This window comes from Palaemon carinicauda, chromosome 6 (assembly GCF_036898095.1).
Source record: "Palaemon carinicauda isolate YSFRI2023 chromosome 6, ASM3689809v2, whole genome shotgun sequence".
NCBI lineage: Eukaryota > Metazoa > Arthropoda > Malacostraca > Decapoda > Palaemonidae > Palaemon > Palaemon carinicauda.
The window spans coordinates 150983897-151000168 of NC_090730.1; the positions used below are offsets into that span (position 1 = coordinate 150983897).

At 38.2% G+C, this 16272-nt stretch overlaps 1 protein-coding gene across 1 annotated transcript in view; it reads left to right on the plus strand.

Annotated features, from left to right (window-relative positions):
- The first annotated feature begins 2510 nt into the window (after positions 1-2510).
- LOC137642731 (uncharacterized) overlaps positions 2511-16272 on the plus strand; it is a 154502-nt gene continuing 140740 nt past the window's right edge. The window contains exons 1-3 of the mRNA XM_068375557.1: positions 2511-2658; positions 5963-6117; positions 12870-14573. Coding sequence (XP_068231658.1) covers positions 5968-6117; positions 12870-14573 — 1854 coding nt within the window. The 5' untranslated portion in view covers positions 2511-2658; positions 5963-5967. The remainder of the gene's footprint in view (positions 2659-5962; positions 6118-12869; positions 14574-16272) is intronic.

A 16272-nucleotide genomic window follows, 5' to 3' on the forward strand; every position in this document is an offset into this window, starting at 1 on the left:
TCAGTATAATTATCACTTACACATAAATATCCAAATAGAATTCTTCCCTCATTTGACAACTGATAATTCTTCGAAGAGTAAATAACCCTGATGGCACTGATTGGTTCGATGGTCGTGTACATAAGTGTGTTTAAGATAATACCATTTATGCGGGTTGTTCAGGTTACTGAAACTTTTCTCCTTATTTGCTGTCGTTGTTGTTAGGTTAAGTTGACCTTAAGCCCACATGGGCGCTCTATATGACATCGTAGTGCTTTGTCTTAATCATTTTATTTTACATAGTTTTTACATTTGTATCAATTCGGAACCCGAAGCGTTCGACATTGTTTGGGACAATGTGTGTGTGTGTGGGGGGGGGGGGGGGGGTTAGAAAAAGATCTATTGTACACTCATACCCTTTTCCTCTAACTTCTTATTTGACTATGATTTTTCTATATTTTTATAAAACACACTTTTCCTTTAAGACTGCTTTCCTGGGCCTATCACGTAGGGTAACCCTACTCTTTACAAGACCTACGAAGTCAGTTTATCGTATACTTGATTATCGTTTCTTTTTTACAATAAAGTTGAGATCGGCCATTTCTTGAATCATAAATTATTTTTTTTTTACACAAGCAAGTTGAAATATTTCTCCCTATAAGAAAAGATTGTATCATTCCCTTTAATTCAAACACTCCTACCAACAGTAATTCACCAAACATTTGTGACTCACTGATAGAAGAAAGTTGGCTAGCTAGATTATGACGGAAATCAACATATATTCACATTGGTAATATGTATAAATTTGTACTTCGCGTTGAGATCGAACCTTTAAATGAATGGCAAATGTGCTACATACTCATGTTGCATGCGTTCCATTCCAACGAGTTTTCGCCTACTTCAAGATTCTCCGGTTGAAAGTATTTAATTCTAACTATCCTTACTCAAATCAAATCCTATAAATTAGGCCAGCTGGTAGGTATGGAGCTTAGGGGGAAGGTTGGCCTCGTTAGGAGGTGAGGCATGTAGGCCTAATTAGGCCAAGTATAACTGCCTAAAATACAATCATATAGGTTTCACGGTCTTATGGGATCTCCCGGCTCGGATGTCAATCGGACTTACCATAACATTCATCCTTTAAAAATTTCGTATCCAAGTTGCTCTGATTAACCGTAAGGTATCGTGATACCAGAGGTTCAGCTCAGTTTGCAACGAAATTTACTAACCTACTTGCCATGTCAAAAGCAAACGTTGGTGGAACTATAAATGAAACTTGACACTTGAGCCTGCTCAGAGGCTAAGAAAGTACAATCTAATTTTTAAATAAACACGCTCTCGTATAACAGCTGCAGTGAGGAAATTTAAATTCTTATCGATTATTTACATGTGACAAAATTCTTTTATTCGACTGATGTGACATTCTTGTCCTCGTCGTTGGGTAATCTACATGCATCCTAAGCGCACGTACCCTTGTCTGATTAACAAATTTAGACATGCTTTCTATCTCTCTTTGACCTATCCGAGAAACAGCTAGTCTACACCAACTTCCCTCTTACTCCACTTTAGTGAAATAGAAATAATCCAACAATCCTCTAAAATATATAATAAAAGATTTTACAAAACTAACATTATTCGATTGATATGCTACATCTTATCGTAAGAACAGGTACAGCTTCGCTGAATTCCACTGGTGTAAACCGACCAAGTAAACAAACTTCCCGATGTATTTGTATATGAATTAATCAGCCCTAGAATTGCGTGCAGTGAATATCAACCGATTGAGTTGCAGGAAGGACTTTAAATAATAATTTAAGGAAGTCGAAATAACTTACACCCGAAAGACAATTTTTATATAAAATATTACTTTTTCTCGTTTTTTTTTTTACTTCCTCATGATGTTGGAAGTTAGAAAAATAATTTTAAAGATGTCTACCTGATTTAGAATAAATCTAAAGTTGGTATACAAATTGAAGTCTAACCTATTTGTCCATAATATTTTTTTTCTTTTATATATTTATGTAGTGTATTGATAAGGAGAAACCTTATCACGCATCGCACCTGTTGACTACAAAATTTCTAATCTACGCATCAGAAAATGAATGAAACAGAGTAGCGATTCTATCTTTCTCGATAGTTTTATGCATCGACTATATACATAGATACACGTAGGCCCAGTGAATAAAGTCAAGGTGTATATCACATGGAAAAAGGGACACATGTCTATAAAGATATGATTGAATGTTGATAGTGTATTCACCTGTAATATAATCAGGCTTAATCATAATGGAACTATGTGTCATATCGGTCTATTTACGAAACGTTATTGTCTAACTCTTTCTTGGAGAATTTAAGTTTATATTTATAAGGGATTCACTATACTCTTAAATTTTTAATGTGTGTGGAGTTGATATCAATGTTAAAAAAGAGCAGAAACCATCATTAACCAGTATGGTGGAACTTTTACCTAATGTCTTCCTCTCTGATTGGCAAAGAGGAAGGAGAATTTGTAGAATCAGCCAATGGGAAAGCCCGATAGAAACGGTGTCGGATGTTGACCAATAAACACACTCGTACCTAAAGTTTATGTGATCTTGGGTGGGAGGTTGGGTGAATCCAGCTGAGGTTCGTGTTTACATTGAGAAATAAGGAAATTGAAGCGATTAAGATATGTAAAAATAAGTAAGTACACATCATTAAGGACTTGTTTAATGCATATTTATGAAAAAATTGTTGTTAAAGGTGAATTGTGCTCGTTAAAATGTGGAAATTAGTGTCGCAAGCTTTCCCCCTGCTACCCTATTCAGGCAAACGTCAGGCTCAGTCGAAAGTTTTGACATTTGACTGCATAAAAAAAAACTTGAAAATTTACCCTAGTTTTCTTAAAGGCAATCTCTTACACATGTTCCCCAAAATGATCCTTGAAAACCCTATATATCTTCCATTGTTTCAAATAAGTCTTAGAATGGGATCAAGGTTTGGGTTACAACAGATCATAACTAGTTACGGTACAAGTTTAATTGTTTTAAGCCTAATCATAGGCCAAGGTGCTATATATTTTGTGGCACATTTTGTTCGTTCTAGAAAGGCATGAGGCTAATAGACTTGTGTTAGCCTAAATCTAACACAGTTTGAATGGTAGTTTGGTAGGCCTAAGTCTAACCTAGTTTAGCTAAGGCTCATAGTGTTGGTTACTGTAAGTGTTCACTGTGCCATTGACAGTTATAATCCTAACAGTTTTAGTTAATATCTCTAATCTTTGATTAGTTGAAGCTATTTTGACTAGAAAAAAAATGTTAGCTGAGCTACCAGTAGATAATAATACCGATTTGCCTCGTTCCTTCACAAGATCGTGTTCTTAGCATGTACAATGTTGTATATAGGCCTCTTGTTGAATAATATGAACATGGGTACATAGAAATGCTTAGTTATTTTCATTATTATTGTTAATTGGTAGCCAAGCTTATACCTTGTTAGAAAGAGCAGCATACTTTAAGTCCAAGGGCTAATGGAAAGCAGCCATTTGTAGAAAAACACATAAGGATTAAACTTAGGAAGAGATACTTTAATAAAAGCGATGGAATGATATGAATATTACTATTGAATAGATAATAAACATAAATAATGATGTAAGATTTATGTCATCTTGCTCAACAAGAAGCATTTCCACCAAGTTTGACCATACAATTCACCGCGGATGTAGAATGTAGGTTTTTTCCATGTAATTTTGAAAGAAGGAAAAAGTGGTGGCTGAAATTACTGTTCGAATATTGGTAATTTTTAGAATAGGCTGTACTGATGCAAAAGACTACACCAATAGGTTCAGTAGTTATCTTATGATGACCATGTGCTTTTCAACTTGTTTTTTCCAGGTGGCATAGCTGTAATGTGAACTATGTCTACTTTTAAAAATCACTTATTTTTCAGACTAAGGCTATGTAAAAGATCAAATAAAAGTTTAGGGGTGTATATTGTTGGTTGGGACAGGTCGGAACTTTATTATTACTTGTCAGAACAATTTTCTCTTCGGAGAAATTTTTAACTTTGTCTGAAATATGATATTATAAGCAAACACAGGGTTGAGACTTTGTCTTAGGGTAAGTTAATGATACGGTAGTCTAAGGGTTGGTGGTATGAAGGGCATAGCCCCCCCCCCCATAGGTAAGGATAATGTACTTAGGTTAGGTTAGGTGGGGACCTTTAAGATGTGGGTTTTTCAGTCATAACTTCTGAAATTTTACTGATGCTCTGTCCCAACCAACTATAAAGGCTCCAAAGTTTATTATGACATTTGTAATTATATATACCATTGAAATAATAGAAAATAGCTTAGAAAGAAAAAATATTTCCCATTCTCATTTGATTTAATTGGTTTTATCGACCATTGCTGTTTGTGGTCGCATGGTGTTAGTGCAACTTCCAAACTGTCATGCTAATATCTTTGATACTTTAAACCTAGGCATCATCAGTTGCTAATATTAACCTAGGCATCATCAGTTGCCAATGATTGCGACCACTGTAACTTTGAAATAGCAATGTGGTTAGTTAACCAAGACATAGTTTCAACAGTTTAAAAGAATACTTTAATTGCTATATCATCCATTACGACCTATTTTAACTTTATTCTTATGACAAATCGTTAGTCAGGGTTTCCAATTTTTTAGAAACATCTGTGAAGACAAGGCACTTAAGAAAAAATAAATAAGAATTTAATAGCACAAATGACTTTTCCTAATTTTCCAGCATTCAAGCTAGCTCTATAATGTTTAGGTCCAGTACACTTTCGTTGTCTGCATACACTTGAGTAGTTTGGCATATTCTTTATACACATTCTTTATACTGTACACTTTTCTATCCTCAGAATCCTAATAACGCTGATACTACAATGCCTGACTAATGAAAAATCAGGAGTCCCAATTTGAGAACCAGAAGTCCTGGCTGTCATATCAATCCCATCCCCTAGATATAATGTACAGTAGTTTCTGAATCTCTTTACAGAAATCTAGCTGATATTAGCACAAGGTGCATATAATGGATTGAAGTTACACCACATCAAAACTCCATGTACTATTTTTATTAAGTCTAGGACACTGCATCTCCCACACTCAGATCTTTCAATTGGCAGGGCTTGTTCAACTCCATGCAACTCATAATTGTATGCACATGGGAAAAATCATGGAAGTTTTTCTAGCTTTTTCAAGACCTGTCTATAAATATTGATCCTTTGTTTGGTCTTCAGTAGCTAACATACAACTTAAATTGTTGGACTTGAACAAGTTTTATTAGATTTATTATCCCAGATATTAGTTTTAACATCTGGCACAATTGTTTGATTAGCTTTTTTGTATACTTTTGAACATTTTTTATAATTCGGAAAATCCTCTTTAGGAAGTTATTCCCAGAATGTAGTGTACAGTATAATAGTAGACATAAGTTGATTTAAACAGTATTGCCTTTTCATTTGAGGTTCATTACCACAGGTCAGGTCTTTTAAGTCTTAATTTTAGCTTTGGCTAAATACAGTTCAGAAAAGCACTCATCTTCAGAATCATTAAATTGAATTACAGGTATTTCGTAGTTTTATATGTTTCATCCTATTCGTTTCTATTTTTTTTATTTATAATTTTTTTTTCTATTCCCCTTTTATAGTTTTCTTTATACTTGTATTGCACAGTAAAGATCTGCTATCCCTCTTGAAATCCTTGAGCTAGTTGCATCCTACTTTTCTAAAAGGTTAGCAGCCAAATTGGTGGATAAGAACGTTTGGGATGGAGATTGAAAGCGTAAGAGAATGGAGTAGGGTTTGAGGGGAAAATTCAGTTCTATTACTGTATTGTACTCTCCTGTCTCTTGATACTGTTTCAACATTCTGCAAATAATACGCTAGAACGATTGATACATTTTTTCCAAAATGATTTATAATTTGGATATTCTCAATATTTAGTTAAGGATTAATAAAGCTATATTACTTTAAACTTATCCTCAGGCACAATGACAGAGGGCATCAAGAAGGTGTCACTAAAAGAGGATTATGTGAAGGTACTTGAGAGTTACTCGTACTTTTATGAAGAGCGGCCAGTTGCTATATATAAAGATGAAACTTTGTTGGTCATTAGGAGATCAAATGATGACTGGTGGCAGGTATGTTCCCTTTATTTACTTTTTTACAATACAATATACTATAAATGTTTGTTCCTACACGAATAGAAACCCTTATCCTTTATTATTATTATTATTATTATTTTTATTATTATTTTTATTATTATTATTCCGGGAGTAGACCCTCTTTTAAGCAGGTTTTATCGAAAGTGATTGCTGCCTCAGGGGCGTTAATTTTGTAATTAACTTTTACTATTGTCCTTATTATTTTTTTCTCTTCATTGCTACAATCCAACAGTAACTGGGAAAGGGACATATTATCATTAGGAAGGTGATGATGTTAATTTTGTAATTAACTTTTACTATTGTCCTTATTATCTTTTTCTCTTCATTGCTACAATCCGCCAGTAACTGGGAAAGGGACATATCATTAGGAAGGTGATGATATGGTCTTGTGAATGATATGGTCTTCATCACCTTCCTAATGATAATATGTCCCTTTCCCAGTTACTGTTGGATTGTAGCAATGAAGAGAAAAAGATAATAAGGACAATAGAAAAAGTTAACTACAAACTTAACGCCACTGAGGCAGCAATCACTTTCAATAAAACCTATTATTATTATTATTATTATTATTATTATTATTATTATTATTATTATTATTATTATTATTATTGTTATTATTATTATTTATTATTATTTATTATTTATTTATTATTTATTATTAATACAATCAAAGCTATAACCCTAGTTGGAAAAGCAAGATGCTATAAGCCCAACAGCTCCAACTAGGAAAAATAGCTCAGTGAGGAATGAAAACAAGGAAATAAACTACAAGAAAATTAATAAATAATGAAAATAAAAATAAATTATTGCAAGAATGATAACAACCTTAAATTAGATTTTCCAAACAAGAGGAAAAGAAGTGAGATAGAATAGTGGGCCTGAGTGTACCCTCAATCAAGAGAACACTAATCCAAGGCAGTGGAAGGCCATAGTACAGAGGCTTTGGCACAACGCAAGACTAGAGAACAATTGTTTGATTTTGGAGTGTCCTTCTCCTAGAAGAGCTGTTTACCATAGCTACAGTCTCTCTTCTACCCTTACCAAGAGGAAATTAGCCACTAAACAATTACAATGCAGTAGTTAACCCTGGAGCTAAGAACAATTGTTTGGTAATCTCAAGTGTTGTCAGGTTTATGATGACAGAGGAGAATGTGGAAGGAATAGGCCTGACTATTCGTACTTGTAGGCAAAGACAAAATGAACCGTAACCAGAGAGAGGACCCAATGTAGTATTGTCTGGCCAGTCACAGTATCTCAACGGGTGGCTGGTGCCCTGGCCAGCCTGCTACCTATTTATAGGTGTATATTTTCAGTGAAGCTGGATATGGCTGTTAGAACGTTAAGTAGGGTGGCGGTATTTACTGGCGGGTGGCGTGGAAGGTCCAGTCACCTGAGTTTCCCCCAGGTCTTCAGCCAGCAGATAATACAGACATAGTGGCATCTTATATGGCTATTTTAATTTTTGATTTTACTTTTAGATCATAATTTTGTCGAAGTTGTCATGTGTCAGGGTTTTTATTTAAGATGAAGGCTTTGCAGTTTGCGCCCTGATGCTGTGTGACAGTTTTCTGTGGAATCTGCTGATATCTATGTCCTTCCTGTTGGACAACTTTGCTGTCTCTTCCCTCGCTTTGGTGATGATGACATCGTCTATGCTGAGGGAATTTTTCCATAGACATCGTCATAGGATGGAGTTTCTGAGTTAAGGGGAAGGCGTTGTCCTTCTCATCAATGCCTTCCTATTCCGAGACAAGTTCACTTCTGGGATAACCCTTAGAATGTGAACTTCAAGTTTTTCCTTCTCCCCTGCTGACTTCACTGCAGTGTCCTGCAAGCTGATCAATAGGTGTAGCATTGCATGACTCCTTATGTTTCTCTGCGCATGGGGAAGAGAGGGAAGTACCAGAACCTATGAGGGGTTTCTGAGTACTCCACGTATTGATAGTGAGGTTTAAAGGACACTGCTCTTTCTTCAAGGATTAGAATGGAAAGATGTTGTTAAGTTCAGGAGGTTGATCAATAGGAGTGGCATTGTTTCGCTCCTACCGAATTATAGTACGCTCGCGCTCCCTAGTAGTTATTAGTCTGGCTAGGGCACTAACCACCCGATGAGATATTACTGCGAGAAAGTTATTGGATCCTTTGACTGGCCAGACAGCACTACATTGGATCCCTCTCTGTGGTTACAGCTCATTTTTTCTTTGCCTACACATACACCAAATAGTCTGGCCTATTCTTTATACAGTACTCTCCTCTGTTCTTATTAACCTAACAACATTTAAGATTGCCAAACAACCCTTCTTTGCTCAAGGGGTTAACTACTGCAATATAATTGTTCTGTGCCTACTTTCCTCTGGTTAAGGTTAGAATAGACTCTAGGTATGGTAAACCGCTCTTCTAGGAGGACACTCCGAAATCAAACTACTGTATTGTTCTCTAGTCTTGGGTAGTGCCATAGCCTCTGTACCATGGTCTTCCACTGTCTTGGTAGTTCCCGTCCACGTCAACTGGAGTTGCCCTGTCATTGGTCTATCCACATGATGACCCTGACCCACTCTGGGCTCCTATGGATGAGAGCTGGGATGTGGATGAAAGAGATCATGAGGATGATCTTCTTCCAATTGCTGCTAGCCCTAAGCTTTCTGGCTGCCTCTCTTGAAGGTAAGGACATGGTCCTTGACCAGATGTATTGAACCCAGAGACCCCTGAAGGCTAGCGCATCCTTGCCTTGGTCTAAGGGATTGAAGATTGCCAGACAGAAGGCAGTGGCTCTGGCCACAGGCTCCTCCTCCTCCTTGTGCTCCAGTGCTTCTCTTCAACTCCTCCCTCCTCCTTACGGGCTGTAGAGGAGGTATTATGAGATCATTAACGAGCCTTTCCCAGTGCTGCCTCTAGACTACTCCATAGAGGCACTCTCGAAAGGTACGCCCTTCGAGAAACTCACGGGACTTCCAGTCTTGTTCTCGGCCTCTTAGGTACTCAACCAAGAACAGGTTGCCAAGTATGCCATGCAGGCAACTTCGTGGCTTGATGTTTGGTTGGGATCTGTGGGGTGACTGATCCGGTCTTAGAACTGGTCTCAGGAGTCCACAAGGAAGTCCATGGAGACTTTGCTATTGTCCAGCACTAGGGCATTGAATTTCTCTCCCATCAGGTGCTAAACATTTGGGCCAACACCATCCTGAAGAGAAGAGACTCTGTCATAGGGAAGTTCCATAGGCAACTCCCGAGGTCTCGAGGTTTGAAAGCTCCCCCTTTGAAGGGAGCTCCCTATTTGATCTGGAGGAAGTCAAATCAGGACTCCATCATCCAGAAATCCTTGGCATCTAGGCCTTATCATCCTCAGCCATAAAGGAAACCAGCTCCCAGACTGCTGACAAACAGGGCTAGGGACTCTAAACAGCAGGGTTCCAAGGTGTCTAAAAAGTCTTTTTGATGGAAAAAGTCTTTCTGTGGAGGAAAGGAAAAGATGGGATCTGGCCGAGGCCGATCCCACTATGACGAGCAATTCCCCAATTCTACCACGTGTGGAGATGCCTGCAAAGCCGCTGGCAAAGGTGACTACTCCGCGGGACCGAATCTTGGACAAATTCGCTCAGGGTATCGCTATCTCTCCCTCCACTAACTCTGGATCTAGTTCCAGCGAATTGCTATGTGAAGGGATCCGCAAAGGAGTTAGCCCTTCGGGCAGAAGTCCAAACCGTGTTGGAGAAGGGTGCTCTCAAAGAGGTCCTTGACGGGTCCTAAGGCTTCTACAGTCGACTCTTTCTTGTGAGAAAGGCGTCTGGAGGCTGGAGACCAGTCATCGACCTCTCAGCCCTGAACAGGTTTGTCAGTTTAACCTCATTCAGGATGGAGACAGCCGACAAGGTCAGACAAGCAATAAGACTGCAGGACTTCATGTGCACACTGGATCTCAAGGACGCATACTTCCAGATCCTAATCCATCCGTCTTTCAGGAAGTATCTAAGATTCATTCTAAATCAAAAACATTGCCAGTTCAATGTTCTGTGCTTCGGTCTTTCCACAGCACCCCAAGTGATCACGAGTGTTCTCCCTCATGACAGCGTGGGCTCGTAGAATTGGCATACGTCTCCTAAGAACTTGGACGACTGGTTAATTGTAGCAGACTCGGCAGCGACCCTTCTTTGCCACCTAGACGAGCTTCTAAGGCTTTGCCAAGATCTTGGGATCATGGTAAACCTCGAGAAGTCTCAACTACTCTCATCACAAAGCATTTCCATCAGATGAAAGAATCCGGAGGCTGGGGGAGGTAGCACAGCCCTTCCTCAGACGAGAAGAGCTCCCAGCCTAGAGCTAGTTGCGACTGCTCGGCCATCTATCCTCTCTGGTCCTTCTAATTCTCAATGGATGCCTCAGGATGAGATCCCTCCAGTAGTGTCTCAAGTCCCAGGGAAATCAGGTGACCGATTCCCAGGAACATCTTGTCCGCATAGGACAACAGGAACAGACGGACCTCAGAAGGTGGCCAACAGACCAAAACCTCAGCAGAGGGGTCAATCTTCTCGTTCCTCCCCCGGGGTTGATGCTCTTTTCGGATGCATCAAAAGAAGGGGGGGGGGGGCATATGTGCACCACACCATCTCCGGCCAGTGGTCCGAATCAGAAAGGTATCAGTACATAAATCTCTTAGAGATGAGGGCAGCCTTCCTCACCTTCCCACAGTAGTAGCTTACTTAAAAAAGCAAGGCAGTACCTTTTTGCAGCCGCTGTGCCATCTAGCATTAGAGATACTCTGATAGGCTTAAGACAACTCGGTGACCCTATCTGCGTGCTTCATTCCGGACGAACGGAATGTGCTAGCAGACAATCTGAGCAGAGTGACTCAGATAGTGGGTTCTGAGTGGTCTTTGAATCATCTAGTAGCCAACAAAGTCCTGACTTTGTGGGGTTCCCCAACCGTGGATCTGTTTGCAATGACCCTGAACTTCAGACTCCCGCTGTACTGTACTTTCGTATCTCGTCAGTCACATGTAGCGTCAGAGGAAGTTATCGTTTTGCTTCATTCCTGACTTCATAGCAAAAATGCATAACTCAGTTATAATCAACCCAACATTTGATTCTTTTCTCAATTTCCTCCCTTAGGGAAGTATAGTAACCGACAATCCGGGTGAGTTTCTTCTATGCTTTGTAAAGGTACTAGATGCTATCTCAAGAGAACTTAACCATTCTGACTATGATTGCAGAACCTGTTTATCAGTGCAGAAAGGCTAAAGAGAAAAATAACCAGAAGTGCCATCTCTTTAGAGCTTTGGGAAACCATTAATAGAGTGCTGGACCAGCCAATGGAAGGCGTAGAACATCAGGCTCAGCCACGCATTTACAAAGCCAGAGGGGTTGGCATAACCTTGGCCTTTTGGAGGAATCTGTCAGTGAGCCAGGTCCTGAAAGCAGGAATTTTTAAATAAGAGATGACCTTCACGGCCCACCATCTACAAGAATGCCTCTGCAAGTCACTTTTTATATTCTCTATAGGACCTTTGGTAGCTGCTCAGCAGGTGGTATAACATACCTAGCCCCCTTATAAGACAAGAAGCATCAAAGATAATGGTTATAACATCAGTCTAGGCAAGAGTAAAAATGTCTGGCTGTCATTCCTATACTCCTTTAGGGGTTAGACTGTTATGTTGCTGGAATGGACTTTGATGCAGGTAAGACGATATACTGAGTAATTATTCTTTCAGCTGTACCGAAATCGTACTCCTATTAAAGTACATGTGTTTGTATAGTTAGGAAAAATACAAATTGTTTTTAAAATTTATGATTTTTGATGCTGATGGAGATGCAATTTATTTTGTAATTATGCCTATGTTTTGCCAATTGAACATTCAATACTATACCTTAATTTATGAAGTAAATGCAAGGACAATTCCAAAAGATAGGAATTTTGTCTAGCAATGATTATAACACCAGATTTTGCTTATTACAGTATACAGTTTGTATACACTGATTTGTGTTTGTTATTGTATAATTTGTAAACACCAATTTGTTGCTCTATACAGTATTGTAGTTTTTATTCAAGAAGGCAAATTCTTTTATAAGATTTCAACTGGTGTGACTGAAAAATTATAGCGTTTTACAAAAAGATATTAATTCTTTACTACTTTTGTTAAAGTTTAAAGGCTAAAAAGAATGAAAAAGATATCTTACTTATCATTCACTAATTCATGTACGAATCAGTAGATATTACATAGATAACATATTCGTTGATGTCTTTGCCTGAGGTTCATCTTATTTTAGAGTTCTTAATAATAAGTTTGTAAATCTCTGCTCTAAGCCTTGCCTTTACTTACGACAATCCACTAAGTTATCAGAGCCTTAGTTCTTAATCTGCTCTAGTTCCCAAGTGCTCTCCTTGAGATTTCAGGGCTCATTCACCTCTCTAGGGTACTTGAGAGTAGTCACATCCTAAATTGCTTGTCATTTGTGGATTTATGATTAATGGGTAGTGAAACTATCTTAATTTATTTTTCTATGCAAGCCCACCACTTAAATGATTAGCTATACTAGTCTCTTGTAGACTTGTATGTAGATTACATGAGAACTGAGGTGTTGAACAAAAGAGTACAGTACTGTATAGTGAATGCAGACATTTGAAGACCATGATCTTAGCCATATATGAGTGATGGGTTTTTTAGTGTGTCTGAATAACATTTTTTACCAGTCTTAAACCTGTCATGTTACATTTTATGATTTTTTTTTTCCAGGTAGTAAGACCGGGAGAAAAGCGCTCTTTCTTTGCGCCTGCTCAACATCTAAAAATCATAACTGTACCCCAAGAACAAATGAAACATTCCATTAAACAAGGCCTGCCATCACCGAAAATTCAAGGTAGCGAGGAAAATGTGCCATTAAGTAGACCACAGGGATTGGTCTTGCCATCCCAGGATAGTAAATCCTTTTTACCTGTAACTGACATGCAATCTCCTTCAGCTTCATTGTCTAGTCATAGTTATTTGACCAAGATTGAAACAAGTCGAATAGCTGTGGAGAGAACAGATTTTTATCCTACTAGATCGACCAGTACTTCTTCATTTAAAGGTGAATCTCCACTTGTGCCAACCAGAGGCCTTTCTCCTAGAAATGGCAACACGGAATCAACTTCAGCAGCTTTTTCTCGAGGTTTTGTGCAACAGGTCAGTCAGGAGTCATCCTCTTCTCACACTTCAAAATCCAGTCTCAATGATGGCAGCAGATGCAGTACAGAGTCACTAACACATTCGCTTATTAAGAAACAGTTCATGAAGGCAGCTTCCCATGATGAACTCAGCTCCGGTGATCACTGTAGATCATCTCTTGATATTAGTCAGCCTCGTGCAGCTAGCAATGAAGAACTAGATAGTCGTAATTCGGGTAGAGATTATTTATTTAGGAGCAACCAGCTAAGTTATCGTCACCGGTCGAACTCTGTTGATTTTAGAATTTTTCAAAAGGATTTATCTTTTAGTGAATTGAAGCAGGGATCCCTTGATAAGAGTCGCAAACAGAGGTTATCAAAAGACCCAGGCAACAGGAGGAGGTCATGGGCAGTTGAAGAGCTATTGCCAGAGAATAGTCGTTCTGCTTTCAAGAAAGGAGACACAAAGGATGTATCTATTGTACTGGATGTGCCGCCTAAGCTCCCACCAAAACTTAGAAAGCACAAACCCACGGATAAAGTTAGTGTGAGCTCAGAAAACATTGGAAAATTTGAGGGTCCTGTAGATATCAAATTGCAGGAAGTAAAGGCTGGAAAGCCTCCACCTCCTCTTACAGCTCCAAATGTAAAACGTCTTAGTCATGAATATGATAAAGGAGGTTCACAGCAAAATTTGGATAGTTTTGATGTGTCCGGGAAGCAACGTAGGGCCTTATTGGGACGCCCAGATGGTCAGGAATCGAAGGAAATTCCTGTTGCCCTGCCAAGAAAAAATTTTCCTCCACAATTATCTCAATTTGAGGGAAAGTTTGATATTCAAAGAAGTCAGTCAGGGGGAAATATCTTCATGTCACAATCTATGAGTATAAGTGAAGTTATAACAAAAGACAATAACGGTAATCAAGTGAAAAGAGATGGAAGGGAAGGAAATGTTGAACTTATTACTTCAGAATTTGGCAGCTTTAGAAAAAAAACTTTTGGTGAAAGTGATGATAAAAGAAAAGTTAAAAAATCTGATTCATTTGGTAAAGTGCCAGGTAAAGTGCCAGGAACTCCTGATTTCTTGAGGAAAATGGATAGGACGCCAGATTCCTTGAGGAAAGTTTATATGTCACACGATACTTACAGGGGGTGTAGTAACTCGGATCCATCTTTCAACGTATCCTCCAAGGCCAGTGAAGATCGAGGGGAAGAAAAGGAAAATGAAGATATTTTCCCATCTAGGGAAACTCCCACCCCAGATTCATGTCGAGCAGGAAAATTAGCGTATCAGGTTAGTTGATTTTACTTGGTTTTTATGAAATGTGTATTATTTATTTTGTGCCGTTCAAACATATGTATTCTTATGTTCCTACATAAATAAGAACTGGCATGTGTTTGTATAAGGAACAGCTCATGACTAGTGCTGCTAGGAACCCAGTATACAATCTCTTTTTTTTCTATCATTTGGGAATGGACCATTTAGGATTTGTAAGGACCACAAATATTTAGTACTTCAATAGGTTTGCACTGAAGTAATTTTATTTGTAAAACAGCTGTTACACAATCATCCCTCCCATTACCTTGCTTATTTCAAAATAGTAATTAAAACAAGCTACATCTTTAAATTTCAATAAAATATTCACATTGAATTGGAAAAGTAAACCTTTCAATGTGATTTTTTAATAAAGAAAATGAACTTGAATTTAACAGTGCTGTAATCAAGTCAAGTGATAGGAGATACCTAAAAGTATAGTGTACAATTGTGGGTTGAATTTTTTAAATACTAAAGCAATTTTGAACAGCAAATTTTAGATAATGCTGCATTGAAAAGTTCATTGCTTGGGCTGTCAGTATTAATTTGGACCTGAAGGAGTAAAGTAATGAAAGATAGGGAAAAATTATTTACTGTTTAGTTTGTTGATCATCATCAATATATGATAGTTTTCAGTAAAACAGCAGATACTGGGATGGTTAGCAATAGTAAAATTGAAGCTGAAGTTGGACATAGTTTCAGACAGAAAATGATTAAGTCCTCAAAAATATTCGTTAAAATTTCACTTGCTGGAATTTGGTTTAACATGAATGGTTGGGTCCGTTTTATTTTAAATGAAAACTAATTGGATTACTCTTTTTTGATTATATAGGTAGTAGGTTGTCCAAGACACCAGCCACCCATTGAGATACTATTGGTACCTGTGATTGGTCAGACACTACTACGTTGGAACCCTCTCTCTGGTTACGGCTCATTTTTCTTTTGCCTACTCATACACCAAATAGTCTGGCCTGTTCTTTACACATTCTTGTCTTTCTTCACATATCTGACAACACTAACATCCCCGAAAAATTCTTCTTCTCTCAAGGGTTTAACGACTGCGCTGTAATTGTTCAGTGGCTACTTTCCACTTGAAAAGGGTAGAAGAGGCCCTTTAGCTATGGTAAGCAGCTCTTCTAGGAGGACATGCCAAAATCAAACCATTATTCTCTAGCCTTGGGTAGTGCCATAGTCTCCGTACCATGGTCTTCCTCTGTCTTGAGTTCGAGTTCTCTTGCTTGAGGGTACACTCAGGCATGCCATGTTATGTATCCGTATTTCTTTTCCTCACTAGCCTATTTTGCTTTTTGGAGATCTTGGTCTTATGCTGTTGCATCCTGCTCAAACTAGGGTTGTAGCTTAGTAAGTACAGTAATAATAATAATTATATAGATGGTTACAGTATGCAGAGAACATGCCATTCCCTACATAATCTAGTTTCTGCATGCCAATGCATATGATATTTACCCCATTTTGGATATTTTCTCTCCCTTGTGTTATATAATACTGAAATGTGTTCATTTGAATCATGTTGGGAGGGATTTTATTACTTGGTATAAAACATGGCACAGATGGTGCCATGAGAAGTCCAGTATTTGAAGATATATATTGAATAAGAATGTTTTTATTCCTAATAATCTTTCTTTAGCTGATGAAAGATTTTTTTCTTTCCTTGTAA